Raw genomic sequence first — 15,683 nt, forward strand, 5'->3', positions numbered from 1 at the left:
TTCTCTCCACTTCAAGAGCTGAAGTCATGAAGTTCTTTTCCAACCCAAACAATTCCCCAAGTGTCACACTGCTCAACCACTGAGGCTCCCTGTTGGCTTTTACCCTCACATATCTTAGCAAATGTATTTGTATGGATACATTTTACATTTATGCAATACATGTATATAAAATTAAAAAAAAATAAATCTTATCTCCCCCCTACACCCGCGCCCCAAATATATTTTAGATGAACATCCCATTTACTGCAGTGTCCAAGAATCAAATCTTTGGATAAGCCAGCCCGACCCCAACATTCATGTGTGTTAAGCTGTAATTATTTATGACCCAAATCTGACAGCTTTACTCATGTAAACTGGTACTTATTCATATAGATGGATAGCCCAGGTAAACTCAGAAAGACTATTCACATGAGTTAAGCCCTACTTCATGCAAATAAGGGTGTCAGAATCAGACCCCAAGTGAATAAAAAAACATTACCTGCTATTCTTTGTATCATATTGTCTCATATTCTTGATGAAATGCATCTTCTTCAAGCTTGTGTGTCTTGGAGATCCAGGTATGTGCTTAGCTCTGCAATTAAAAAGAATTATTCAGCGATCTAAAACAAAGATGTAAGTGTTATGATCAGATGGCAGCACTAGCATGCAGGACCTCAGATATTCAGCTTTGAGGAGGGTGGAGGGAGGAGAGGACTTGCATGCAACGAGTTAAGATTAATGCTGCTTTTGAAAAAGTACCTTCGTACACTGGCACATTCCACTATGTCTTCTAAAAATTCTAGAGAGCAGCGCTGGGAGATAAAACGCCTTCTGTAAAAATGTACAACACCATGAAGAGTGAACAATATTAGTTCATGGCCTTTGAGATCAGAAACTGCAACAGATCTATGAAGTCTTAAGATACTGTACTTCTCACAAAAGATAGCTGAAATATTCAAACCTCAGCATCTTTAAACTTCTGAAGAGGCCAAGAACCTTAAAGTTCCCAAAGCAAGCAGTTTACACTGAGTAAAGGGTTTCATCTTTTTAAGAAGTCGGCTCTCTTAACAAAAAGAGGTCATTTGACTAATCAAAATAGTTTCTAATCAAAATATATTCTGTAGAACAGAAAAGCCTGCCTGCAAGTTACCACTCTTCAGGAACCTTTGCAATACAAGTTTAAAAGACTCAATGAGAGGTGTGGGAAAAATCCCTCACCTGAGGTAGGAGGGGGGAAATAAATCTTATCTCATAGCTTGTGTGCTTTTCCTCAATTCGGAAAATTGGACTAATTACTTTTCCTGTGATATGAGTTTAGACAAACTAAAAAAGGCTTCTTAAAAACAACAGTTCTGGCTCAATGAAAAGCAACAGAAGGACTTAAGAAAACTATAGAAAGGGCTATTAAAGAGGATGCTTGGGGTACTACATGTCCATGTAAAATCCTAAAATGGAAGACGGGGGTGGGGTGGGGCGGGGAGAGAAGAATCCACAAGACACAGAGATGGTGTAATGTTAATGGTTTATCACATTAGTGGGGGGAAATGGACCTTGCCCAGAGGAACAGGTTCCTATTGTCAAAGGCTTAGATCATTCATTAATCAGTGAAAATGTAAATGTGATCAAGGATTTTGAAGCTATATACTCCACAAGAATGATGTGTTCAGACCCAATCGGCACTAAGAAGCCACCTCCAAGTAACAGTACTTCACTGTAACTGTTCATATTCTACATCTTCTCCCTTTGTCTTGGTAGCCATAAACACCTCATGTACTCAGATACCCGAGTTTTTCTTCTGTTCTTCTTGACAGATATCTGTTAATTCTGTACTATGCACTATCGTAACTGGACTAATATCAACAGAAGCCAGTTCAGAGACTGTACTAGACAAGTAAGGGGGCTTTGGTTTAAAAAAAATTTTTTTTGTAAGATTTTAAAGACCAATATCTTTAAAATATAAGCAAATATCCACTGAGATATAGGGAAACAAAATGACAGCAGTGTTTACGTTAAGAACCATGAGAAGAAGCAACTGTTTTTATTTTATCAAGAATAATTCTGTAATTGGAACTACAGAAGCTAGATATTCTCTTGCACAGCTGGCTCTTATTGACTAAGGATTTTCAGTTAGTCTTCTAGGAATTCCATCAAGCACTTAAATAAGCAGCTACACACATTGGTAAATAAACTGGAAAAGAGACTAAAGGTCAAAATTGAAAGATGAAAAAAAGTCAGCCTGCTTTATTATTTGGGTGCCTAAACAGATACATAGATAAGGCCAGAAGGGACCTCTGTAGTCATCTAGTCTGACCTCCTGTACTGTAGTCCATAGGACTTTCCCAAATTAAAAACTACAGCATATGTTTTAGAAAGACATCCAATCTTGATTTTAAAATCGCCAGTTATGGGGATGCCATCACAGCCCTTGGTAAATTGTTTCAATGATTAATTACCCTCACTGTTAAAAATGTGCACTCTATCTTCCATTGAATCTTGTTATACTTCTGTATGCTAGACTGAAGAACCTATTATCAATTCCCCACGCCCCCATCTAGGTACTTACCGACTGTAATAAAATCACCTTTTAACTTTCAGTGTGCTAAGATGAATACGTTTGGCTACTTGAATCTATCGCTATAAAGGTCTTTTTCCAATCCTTTAATCGTTCTTGTGGCTCTTCTCTGAAATCTCTCCAATTTCTCAACATCTACCTTGAATTGTGGATACCAGAACTGGACATGGTATTCCAGTAGCTGTCAGACCCAGTACCAAAGACAGAAGTAATATAACCTCCCTTCACATACTTTAGAATCCCATTTATACATCCAAATATGGCTTTAAGTGTCTACCTTTAGGCACTTAACTTTAGAAGTAAAAATGTACTTTTTAGATAATCTTTTTATAATAGCTAAGATGACAAATGTTTATTTCCACCTCCCCACCCTTGTAGTTACTTTTCTCAACTTCTCTAAAGATACTGTCAGAGCTACCTATAAAGTGTGACTGGACTAACATGTTTAAATAGTAAATAATTATCATGTAAAAGTTGCAACTATACAGTACTTTTCCTGCAAATGCAAGATCTGCAGTTTGCATGGTAAGCAAAGACCCTTTATGAGAATATCTGCACCTCTAAGTTAAACCCTTACCAGTTTTTCCTACTAAACTTAAATTAAAAAGTGTCACTTTTAATAACTGTACAAAGAGAAAGTCTCCAGGAACAGCTCTGCCTATATATTAAGATACCCTGGGATAAGGATTTTAAAATTAGATGATTTTCTGTAGTAAGAATTCCAATTAGTATTTTGCATTTCACTATAAAATGCATCCATCCACTTTGTCCAAATTATTAGAAAAATAAATGCCTTCATACATTCCTGAAACCCAGTTAAAAAAAAAATCATGATTTACCATTCTTGTCTACTTTTTGTAAGTGTGTGTCACTTACAAGCCCAAGACAAACTACACTACTGTCTGCATTTTTCTCCCTTGGCAATAAAGGGCATCAAAAGCAACTGTCAAAAGCAAATGTGATTAACAACGAGTTATGGCTTAAGGGAATATGTAATGCCATTCTCCAATACAGAACTTGGCATTTTCACTAGAAAGCAAATCGGACATCTTTAATTTCTCTTAGTGGAGTTGTTCAGGTGTTCTCTGGAAAGAGCAAAGCTCAAGCAAGCACTCAGCTGAAAAATCTGAGCTGCTCCTTGTATACAAGAATGGAGAGAATGTTAAATCTTCTCATTTGTGAGTTGATTAGTGTTAGAAACGGTCTTTGGTAGTGTTCTATGGCTAGAAACTTGGTACATCATTGGGGAGTACAGGTGATCCATTCCCTATCGTTCTCTGCCAAAACTAGAGTTTGAAAACATTTCTTTGCATAGTTCTTTTTAAAGTAGTTTCAATCCTACTCATGGTTATTTTGGAGCCATCACAGCCACAAGCATGGCCACTGCAGCGGTATTTCAGCCTGCAATATCATCCAAGATAGACAGGTGTCCACATAAATCAAACAATTCCTGGTGTGCAGAGAAGGCCATTAGGCAAGATGCAACGTTCTCAGATCTGGAATTCAGCCCCTGACCTAAGTTTAGGAAACATCACAGGACTCATGTATTGGGGTCGACAGCAGCAGTTCTCAAATTGTGGGTCAGGACCCCAAAGTGGGTGTCAACACCATGTTAATGGGGTTACCAGCACTGGTGTTAGACTTGCTGGGACCTGGGGCCGAAACTGAAGCCCAAGCCCCACCGCCCAGGGCGCAAAGCCCAAAGGCTTCAGCCTTGGGTGGCAGGGCTCAGGTTACAGGCCCCCCACCTGGGGCTGAAGACTTTGGGCTTTGGCTTTATTCCTCCAGCCCTCTGGGCAGGCTCAGGCTTCAGTCCCTACTTGTGGGGCTGTGTAGCAATTTTTATTGTCAGAAAGCGGTCGCAGTGCAATGAAGTTTGAGAACTCTTGGGTCTACAGCATCAAGCCCATCAGGATGTGAGGAAACACTATTAGCTCCTTCCCCCATTACTTTGGTTTTCTCCATGTCTAACAAAACTCTCACAGATGTGGATTGCTGATTCTATCTCTGTGCGCACGTGCATGCAGATGCATGTGTGGTGGTGGTAGGGGAATAGCTGCACAAAAGGGGGTTGGTTTAGCCAAATAATAGAGGTAGACAGAATCCCTATCTGTAGGAATCCATGGGCAAAGCCACCTTGGTGAAAGTGTAGAGTACCACGGGGATATGCAAATACAAGTTCTCCTTGCTTGGCTGCATGAATCCCACTTAGAAGGCGGGCATCAGGAAGGAAAGTTTGTTCTTTATTCCAGGAAGGTCTGTAAAATTAACTCTCTAGGATTATGAAGGACAGCGAGAATATCTGCTTCCTGGAGACAGCACCTGTATTTATTGCTCTGAACTTTATGGGAGGATTCAAGGTTTTGGGGTGTGTGATATATTCAGCATGTTTAGGAGATTAGCACTAAGTCCACTGTATTGTCTTTAAAAACATCAACAGATGTCAGTTAGAATCAACCAGTCTAAGTGTCTCCATAACATATTTATTTGGATGTTTAGTAAAAGGTATTCTCCATCACTAGTTACGCTAAGGCGGAGCAAGAAGGTCTTGGGCTCACTTTTGGATTGTCTACTTGCATTCATGTCCAAGTGGTGGCTGGGGAGCAAATGCAAGTCCCACTTGCCATGCTCATCTCCAACCAGAAGAGGAAAACCACCTGTTAGGAAACAGCCATCCCACCTTGGAAGGTGCATTTTCAGAGCCTGTGCAGGATAACAGGAAGCATTATGATGGTGAAGCATACTGCTCTGGGAAAAACTGGCCAAGTCCACTGATGTTTAGATGTATATAAAAGGAGAAGGGCCTCACACTCATTGTCTGAATTTGGAGCATATAATTCACAGGAAATCAGATCTGCTGACAGCCCACTTCTGCGCTAGGAGCAAAAACCCAGACACTACAATAAGAATTTCTAGTCAGATTTGCTTGGCTCAATCTTCCAAACCTCTGGCTTCTGTCCTTAGCCCATACTTCAGTTTGCTGGGCTTGCTCTGAGTTTTTATTTGCTGTTTGACACATTAGACATGAAAATTATCCAAGAGGAACCTCACTCTAGGACCAGGGGAAGCTTACCTAACTGAAGTTTATTTTTTCCTAAATAAAATAATTAATCCCAGTCCATTTGACTCAATGTTAGGAATGGAGAGAGCACGTGTCTAGGTGATCCGCTCTAAAAGATTGCATTTTGACAAGAAATGAAAAAGGTGTTTGCATTAATACCCTCCTCTGTCACTCCCAAACTCAGGAACTTGACGATGTGCTTTGCCTGCAGACTGAAGAGGTGTCCAGAATATTATCCATTCTTGAATATCACAAAGCTTTGCTTCCCACAATTGCAGTGTCTTAAGTTGAGACGGTCAGGAAGAGATATCAGAAGCAGTACACACACACACACACACACAGAGCATAGGAAGATCCCACCCCACACTCTGAACTACAAACAATACACCCTAGTGTGTAAGCAGAAGACTTCACTCCAGTTTAGCTGCATTAACATGAGTTAAGATTTTTCTACCAAAGGCATTGAATAAGATATATTCCTATGGAATAAGGGTGCCACAGAATTTTACTAATTCATATATGCCATAATTTGCACACACAAAAGTTGTGCAGAGATTTAATAGTAAAATACCACCTCATTACATTCTATGCTAAGTCTGATTCTATTTTAGATATTCATGAACCTATCAGCAGAGTTTTAAAGAACAGTTTTACTATTGTTATGGTTTATTTTTAACCATGTATTTTTACAGAGTATACTATAGTACCATAACACTTTCTACCATTGTCAAAATAAGTGTAAGAACATTTTGCAATTTGTTAACTTGTTTTTTATGTCTCCCCCCTCCCCCATACCCATTATCATAGTGTGAATTAGTGAGGCTCTGTTATAAGAAACCTTGGATTACATGGATGAGCTGACCACTTGTCAGGTTCTGCCTGATGAAACCATATTTAAAATGGATTTATTCTGTTCTAAGCAGATTTATCTAGGATGAAGTTCCTGGCCTGTAGCTTTATGAATTGGAATATAAAGGATTATAATTAGAGGGGTTTCCAGAGCTCTCAGTGCTATGAGTAATTTAAAGACAAAGAAAATTCACCTCTAAGGTGTCTTAAAGACAACTACCTACTGTAGCATATTTACAGATATGTTTCAACTGCCTTAAAGACAAATACCACACAGATTTGACATTTAGGAGCTCAAGCAGTGCATGTTACTTCATCCAAAATCCTTTCTGAGCTAACATTTTATACACCAAGTACAGCATTCTTAAGAAAAGTAATTCAGTTCAAGCAAATAAAATCTGTGAGCTATATACCAGGGGAAACTGGCTGGTAGAAACCCACAGCAGATAGGAGCAAAGGAGTAGATTCTCTATTACAATAAAATAAAGAATCCTTGTCAAGAAAGCAACTAAGGATAGAAAAATCTTTTAAGAGAGTTTATGTAAAACAAATACTACCCTTAATCTGACATTGACATTGAGTTTCAATTAGGGAGCATCCCCTCCTTTTCTGAATGAGTATAGGACCTGAGACAGCCTTTACCTTATGTTGTTAGGAGAACACCAGCTGCAGTCAGCCTCTAAGTTGGGTCCTTTGCTGCTGGGACCTTTGCTTGGAGTAAGGGCTCCCCAGTTGCGTCTCTGATCAAAGGAAAGCTCCAGCAAAAGGTTGTGGGAAAACAGAAGATGCTTCCACCAAATCCCAGTGTGGAAGGAAAGATGGGGATCAAGCGGACCAGTACTCTGTCCATGAAAGAGTAAGAGGTGGAAGAAGAGATGGAACGGCTACTACTGTTCTAAGTGCAAGAGCAAGGATTGGGTTAGTCACTGCAGACGATTAACTCACCTGAGCAAGGAGGGAAGGGGTTACTGGGGGTGTGAAAAGAAGCTAGTTAAGAACAGATCAAAAAGTGGAAACTCAACTCTTGTTCTTAAAGTAGCAGGAACACATCTCTGCCCATTCCCTCTCATTTTAAGAATGGGTGTATTTACGTTGAAGATTCATAGTTTGTTCTTTAAGCTGTAGATGTTTGATGACAAAAATCACGTTTAAGCTGGTGAATGCAGCTGTCATCTTGACAATTCATGACATTATTTCCTTCCAGATATCCCCACTGGTTGCATATTACCGCCAAGGTATGTGAATTGATTCACTTCCTGTACTCCTTTACCTTCCAATGTAATGTCTCAATTGAGTTGGGAGTTGCTGGGATCTCATTGGATTTGTTTTTTTGTAATTGATTATTAACCTCATCTTTCTTGCAATGCTGTTCAGTCTTTATTTGCGTGTTGGTTGAACAGTCACTTAGAGAGTTATATCAGCAGAAGTATACTAAAAAAAAAATTTGATTCTGTTAAACCATGGCCATGTTGGATCCATCTACACTTGTTCTCATAATGAAGTCAATGGCAAAGCCCAAACAGGAGAAGTAAGAATGCATCCTTGTTTGACACGTGTCCATGTTAAACCATTCCCTCAAGTCTGCGTTCACTTTAACTGTGCATGCTGCATCTTGATATGAAGACTTGATGATAATTATTTCTGCTGGCATACCATAATACAGATGTGCCAGAGTGAACAGCAATGGAGGCCGTCAAATGCTCTCTTAAAAATCTATGAAGTTTATGAGGAGTGGGTTTTACCATTTGATGCTCTCCTTCAATGATTATTCTTAGGGTGAAAATGTGGTTGAGACATGATCTTCCGGGTGCAAATCCAGCCTGCTCTTCTCTTCGTTTTGCCTCAACTGCTTCCTTGATTCTGCAGAAGCCTCTGCCAATCATTGAAAGGGAGTACAATATCTTGCCAGATACCGAAGTCACTTAGGTCACCCTGCTTTAGTATTTTGAATATACAGCCATTTTTCCATTGTTCTTGAGGCTCTCCTTGGTTCCACACTTGCTCGGAAAATTCAGTGATTTTATCAATGGTCGTATCACACTGTCATTTCCCCAGTGACTTGGTCCTCACCTTCAGCTTTAAAACTTTTGCATCACAAACAAAGAAATGGAAGATGCAATGATGTTAAGAGGTCTAGTTCTGGGTGTTTGATTTCTTTGTCAAAAAGCAGCAATAGCTTCCTGTAGTGCTGGTTAGCACTTCTTAGAAGTGCTCTGTCCATCACACACGGTTCATGTTTTCTGTTAAGGTCTTTCCTTAACAGGCCCTCCAGCTGGAGTGAACTTGCCAGTTAGAACCCTGCTGAGTTGATTTACTACCACTCTTTTTAGCAGCTGCTTCAGCATCCTTGGTGATGTTATCTAAATATTTCCTCAACTCTTCTCATGCTCCTTTTTACTGTTGTATCTTTTGTTTTATACAAATGTTGTGTTTATTCTTTTTCTGAAAGCCTGTGAGGAGTTAATGTTTGCTTTATGTTGTTAAACAAGGTTACATCTTTACAAAATATTTACCGGGGAAAAGGTTATACAATCTTTAGTTTAGCATGGGCTCATCGGAATGTCAGGGAGAGGTTCATGCTTGCACCTCTCCTGATATACAGAGTGTTTCCCACAGCAGTAGAAGAGCAAAACAGATTGTACAGCAGCTAGTACAATGAGCCCCAAGCGCTACTAGAATTTAGACATGAAACAGGATCCTTGCCAGTTTCATGGAGCTCCTGTGGGGAGGGGAAGACAGCAAGAAAGAAAAGGGGGAAACAAGTCCGATGCTATAGTGGAGGGGGGGGGAGGAATAAAGGAAAGAAGGGAAGAATAGTTTCCCCTACCTACAGTCTCCCTCCTGAGCTAAGCAGTAAGAGGATTATGTTTCTGTGTGTATGGGCTCTCACACATACTGTAGCACTTCAAAAGCAGGAGCAGTGGAGTCGAGCTCACTAGGACCAACATTAGTTCTGTTGGAGAAGAGCTCCTTTGTATTCAGCATTGGCACAGAATAATGCCTTATCTACTCTACAGAGTTTTGTTGACAAAACGGTGGAGGTATACACCCTACAATGCTCCTTCCGCCAAGAAAACTCTCCTACTTTGCCGACAAAATAAAACCACCTTGATGAGAGGCATAGAGCTTTTTGTAGAAAAGTTATATTGATAAAGTGTTAGCATAGACACTGTGCTTGGTTATATCGCTGTAAATGGCCTCCAGGAGGCGTCCCACAATGTTCATCCTGACCAGAAGATTTCTTGTGGCATCTGATTTCTTGATGCATCTGAGGAAGTGGGTATTCACCCACGAAAGCTCATGCTCCAAAACGTCTGTTAGTCTATAAGGTGCCACAGGATTCTTTGCTGCTTTTACAGATCCAGACTAACACGGCTACCCTCTGATATCCTGACCAGAGGCTCTGGTCAGTGGTTTGAACTCCATTGCCCTGCACCCAAGTACACAGGCATCTGCCCTTCCCCCTTTAAAGACCTGGGAATTTTTGAAATTCCACTTCCCGTTTCCTCGGCACCGAGAGCCCACATAGCATCTTCCCAGCTGGCCACGGCAGCTCCATGCAGCAAATGCTCTCCCACTTGGAGCACACCTGAGTCGTTGGATCTGCTGGTCCTGCGGGGAGAGGAGGCTGTGCAGACCCAGCTCCACAGCCGCAGGAACTTGGATACCTACAGTCAGATTTCTTGTGGCATGCTGGATAAGGGCTACAAATGGGACACACATCAGTGCGATGCAAAGATAAAGGAGCTGAGGCAGGCATACCAGAAGGCAAGGGAGTCAAACTGTCACTCTGGTGCTGTGCCAAAGACCTGCTGCTTCTCTATGGAGCTGGATTCCATTATCAGTGGCAACCCCACCTCCAGACCTCCAAGAGCCCCCTGGATACTTCCAGTTGTTGCTTGGTTATATGAGGTAGAGCTGTCCTTTGCTCTGTGTATTCTAGAAGTGGGTGAAGGGGATAGAAATGTACAAGACTAGCAGGAGAAAAAAAAAGTTAGTGATAATCAGGATGGCCCATTTCAACAGTTGACAAGAAGGTGAGAGTAACAGTAGGGGAAAAATTAGCATGGGGAAATAGGTTTTACTTTGTGTAATGACCCATCCACTCCCAGTCTTTATTCAAGTCTAACTTAATTTGCAAATTAATCATTACACAAAGTAAAACCTATTTCCCCATGCAAAGCCCTCCCCCATATCACTACAAAAGTTTTTTTTCCTCCCTCCTGCTGATTATAGCTCACCTTAACTGATTACTATCCTTATAGTTAGAGGACACGGAAAATATGGGTGTTGCCAAACCCTGTGTGTATACACACACACACACCCCTTCCTACTGTATTTTCCACTGCATGCATCTTTTGAAGTGGGTTTTAGCTCACGAAAGCTTATGCTCAAATAAATATGTTAGTCTTCAAGGTGCCACAAGTACTCCTGTTCTTTTAACTATTCCTCAGAGAGCCACCATCACACGCTCGAGATACACAACCTATCACTAAAACTCCATTAAAAAATGCTGTGTGCTTTTTCTGCTTTTCCTTTTCTGTTAATTTCCATATATATGCATAACTGAAAATTCTCATCAGGCTGACTCCTCCTCTACTGTACAATCCATTCAGTTCGTGTCAAAGACACAGGATTGAGGCATCTTGACCAAAACAAGCAGCAGCAAGTCAGTTATACGGGGAAAGTCTTGTGGTCAGTTGGCAGTGACAGGAAATGAAATACAAAGAAAGTATATTCTATTTTAGTGAAACGCATATTTGCCAGAATGGATATTTGTTTTGATTACCAGAGAACTCATATGCATACCCTACTGTGAAAGCCAACTTGCACTCCGCCGGTAGAATAAGTGGTTGCTCATTCACATGTCTCATTAAAATAAAAGCACCCAATACAGTAGAACTGCAGCATCTCCAAGCATTTGACCAAGAAAGGTACTTGTACATAACATAACACATTTGTAAAGAGGTTTCATTCTAGTTATTTTATACACAACCCCACCATCTTTCCATCAAATCAATGTCCTCTACCCACTAGACCAGCAGTTCTCAAAACTTTAACACGAGGACCCCCATTTTTATTTTTTTGAGGACACCAAGCCCCGCCCCCACTCTGCCTCTTCTGCCAAGGCCCCATCCCACTTCTTCCAACCCCCCCCCGCTTACTCCATCACCCCTCTCTCAGTTGCTTGCTCTCCCTCACCCTCACTCACTTTCACCAGGCTGGAGCAGGAAGGGGTGTGGGCTTTGGGAGGGAGTTTGGGTGCAGACTCTGGCCTGGGGTGCAGGAGGCGTTTAGGCTCTGGCCGGGTGGCGCTTACCTCAGGCCGCTCTGAAAAGTGACCGGCACCTCTCTCTGGCAGCGGGGAGGGTGGGTGTGTAGTTGCCACATGCTGTGCTGCCAGACTTCAAGCGCCTAAAATCTCCCGGTTTGACTTCAGTAGCCTCCAGAAGATAGAGGAAGGGGGAGGAGTTGATCAGCAGGTACTGAAGACCCCCTGGAGTCCCCTCAGGGACTTCCTGGGGTCCATGGATCCCAAGTTGAGAAATGCTGCTCTAGATCCACACAAACACAAGGTTCTAGCCTCACCACCAACCCTAGTTCTTTTCAAACTCAAGTCCAGATGTCACCTTTTACCTGCTAGCACCTAGAACGACTGCTGGGAGCCAGTATTTCCTCAGGCTAACTCTGGGCATTGGTGCTCTTGCAAAAATTTGCTTTACAAAGGCTATTTAGATTGCACTGATTCCTCTGAACAGCATTGGATGAAAGACAACGTTAGAACCTTCTCTCCAAACCCCATTTCATCCCACACTGGCATCTATGTAGGTCTGTCCATACAAAAAGCATAGGACACATTTGCATCTTGAGTGACCCAAATAATGTGACAAATACAGATTACATTTAGAAATAAAACAACCAATTTATGGCCTCAGTGTGGGATATGTTGAGAATAGTGCTTGATGTATGTGTTACATTAAAAAACTATGTTAAAAGGATGTTATTTAGGATTAAAGTTGCATGGCAACTGTACTTCTGACATTTCCCTAACTTCCAAATACTTGACCTTCTTTTCAACCTAAATATTCTTTTACCTTGTTCTGAATGCAAATTTCCTAGGGTTTTTTTTTTTTTTTAATGAAGGAAAATGATTAAAAACAAGGTTATACACAATTGTAACAATCTCCTCAACATGCAGCGTAAGCAGCATTTGAACTCTGAATCCTGCAGCTGAGGACTGGTCTTCACTATGGGGGAGTTTGACACTGCTGCAGCAGGGATCAATTTAGTGGGTCTGGTGAAGACCCACTAAATCGACAGCAGAGGTCTCTCTTAGCTCAACCCCAGTACTCTAGCTCTCCAAGAGGAATAAGGGAAGTCAACTGGACAGCGTCTCCCGTTGACGTTGCGCAGTGAAGACATGGGGTAAGTCGACCTACGTCATGTCGACTCCAATTACCTTATTCACTTAGCTAGAGTAGCGTAACTTAGGTTGACTTACCCCTGTAGTGAAGACAAGCCCATAGACTTCTACCACTTAAGCCACAGGACTATCCATGTCCACTAGCAGCTTTGCTTTCCCAGAGATGGAAATGGGCTGCTGTGACCACTGCTGGGTCTGAGGAGGGGTGCATCCAGTCCAACCCTCTTCCCCCACTACTGTGCTAGCAGCTCCCAATGAAATGTGCGCTACTGCTTTGGCAGTAGTGTGAGCCAGGCCTTAGGGCTTGTCTACATCAGAAAGTTGCAGCGCTGGTGAGGGAGTTACAGCGCTGCAACTTAGGAGGTGTACACATCTGCAGGGCACCACCAGCGCTGCAACTCCCTGTTTGCAGCGCTGGCCGTACTCCCGTTTTGTCTCGGGTGTAGAGGATCCAGCGCTGGTGATCAAGTATAGACACTTACCAGCGCTTTTTTTGACCTCCGTGGAATAAGCAGGTATCCCAGCATACCTGAGGAAGCCTCTGGTAATCAAGCTGGTCTCCTTCCCCGGCTTGCTCTCGCGTTCCCCGAACCCCGAGCAAGCAGGTCTCCTTCCCTGCGGTTTGCAGGGTGGTTCCGGGAACGCGAGAGCAAACCGGGGAAGGAGACCAGCTTCGCCGCGGTTTGCTCTCGCGTTCCGCGAACCACCCTGCAAACCGCAGGGAAGGAGACCTGCTTGCTCGGGTTCGGGGAACGCGAGAGCAAACCGGGGAAGGAGACCAGCTTCGCCACGGTTTGCTCTCGCGTTCCGCGAACCACCCTGCAAACCGCAGGGAAGGAGACCTGCTTGCTCGGCGGTTCGGGGAACGCGAGAGCAAACCGGGGAAGGAGACCAGCTTCGCCGCGGTTTGCTCTCGCGTTCCGCGAACCACCCTGCAAACCGCAGGGAAGGAGACCTGCTTGCTCGGCGGTTCGCGGAACGCGAGAGCAAACCGCGGCGAAGCTGGTCTCCTTTCCCGGTTTGCTCTCGCGTTCCGCGAAACCCCTTGAAGCCGCCCAACAGCGCTGCAGTGTGGCCACATCTAACACCACTTGCAGCGCTGGTTGCTGTAAGTGTGGCCACTCTGCAGCGCTGGCCCTATACAGCTGTACTAATACAGCTGTAACAACCAGCGCTGCAAAATTTTAGATGTAGACATGGCCTTAGAATGTTAAGCTCAGTTATCACCTTGGCTTGCTGTTAAAGCTTTCTAGAGGAACACAAGCGTTGTTTTAAAACACAAATTTACCTCTCACCCAAACCTGAATGGAATTTCACAGGACAAAGAAAAAGCACTTCTCTAGCTCACAGCCTCTCCCCTCCCCCCCGGCTGGATTTTGAAGGCCTGCTGAAAACAATGAATGTGTTAGAACTTCCCAGGAAAAGATTATCAAAATCTTTAATAATGAAAAGTGTTAGGCAACCTAAATATAGGGATTGTTACCAGCACACCCAATGGCAGACTAATGCATGGGCCCCGTCCAATTTGGGAGCCCCCACGGGAGCGCCGGAACCTGGGTAGAAGTGTGGAAGGGGGACCCACCAGTGCCGGAACTGTGGCCACGCCCCAGCCAGGCTGGAAACCAGAGCCAGGCAGTGGTCAGAGCTGCCGAGGGAGCCCAGCCCACTGTGAAGAGCCCCAGATCCCCTGCCTGCCCTCGGTGGGGGCCAGAGTGCCTGAGAGCAGCCCTCAGCCAGTGTCCCCACTCTCCGGGGCATGCTGCGGCTTTTGGGATCCAAGGGCAGGGGATCCAGTCTGGCTTCCTGCCCCCTCCTTCAGGCCTGCAGACACGCTCTGCGGGGAGAGGACCCTGCCCCGGCTGGGAGGAAGCGAGAAGCCCTGGGAGGATTACAGGCAATGATGAGCCAGGCAGGGAGGGCTCCTCCAGTGCAGCTCCTATTGCTCCTGGCCCAGCCTCAGCAGCTGCTGCACTCTCCCCAGGCTCACTCAGTGCCTGCACTCAGCTCCAAGGCTGCTCCTACTGCCACCTGAGCTTTGTGCCTGTCATAAACATACAGCTAAGGGTAGCATAAAATCCCAACTTACCCTATAAAGAGTCAAGAAGCTCAGGTAGCCTGGTTGGCACCTGACCAAAAGGACCAATAAGGGGAGAAGATACTTTCAAATCTGTGGGGGAAAAGTTTTTGTTATCATGTTCCTTTGTTCTCTCCCAGTCAGTGAGGAGCCAGGGCAGAGAAAATACATCTTCCTAAGCCAGGGGTTCTCAAACTGGGGTTTGGGACCTCTCAGGGGTCACAAGGTCATTACATGGGGGGGGGGTCACAAGCTGTCAACCTCCACCCCAAACTCTGCTTGCCACCAGCATTTATAATAGTGTTAAATATATTAAAAAGAATGTTTAATTTATTGGGGGGCGGGGTCGCAGTCAGAGGATTGCGATGTGAAAGGGGTCACGAGTAAAAAAAGTTTGAGACCTACTGCCCTAAGCCATATCTGAACTAAGCATCTAATATTACAGAAATAGTAGGTAATAGCAAGGAAATGCATTAAATTATCTTTTGTTTTAGCTTGTGAATTTTCCCTATGCTAAGAGGGAGGTTTATCCCTGCTTTTGTAACTTTAAAGTTTTGCCTAGAGGGGAAATCCTCTGTGTTTTGAATCTTTTTGTTACCCTGTAAAGTTATCTTCCATCCTGATTTTAGAGAGGGGATTTATTTATGTATTTATTTTTAAATAGACTTCTTTTAAGAACCCTATTGTTTTTCAGTGTCCTAAAGACCCAGGGGGGGTTGGTCTG

At 43.3% G+C, this 15,683-nt stretch overlaps 1 protein-coding gene across 1 annotated transcript in view; it reads right to left on the reverse strand.

Annotated features, from left to right (window-relative positions):
- CABLES2 (Cdk5 and Abl enzyme substrate 2) overlaps window positions 1-15,683 on the reverse strand; it is a 38,436-nt gene that overhangs the window by 14,758 nt on the left and 7,995 nt on the right. The window contains exon 2 of the mRNA XM_050918872.1: window positions 479-571. Within this exon, the coding sequence (XP_050774829.1) occupies window positions 479-571 (93 nt within the window). The remainder of the gene's footprint in view (window positions 1-478; window positions 572-15,683) is intronic.

This window comes from Gopherus flavomarginatus, chromosome 11, assembly GCF_025201925.1.
Source record: "Gopherus flavomarginatus isolate rGopFla2 chromosome 11, rGopFla2.mat.asm, whole genome shotgun sequence".
In the NCBI taxonomy this organism is placed as follows: domain Eukaryota; kingdom Metazoa; phylum Chordata; order Testudines; family Testudinidae; genus Gopherus; species Gopherus flavomarginatus.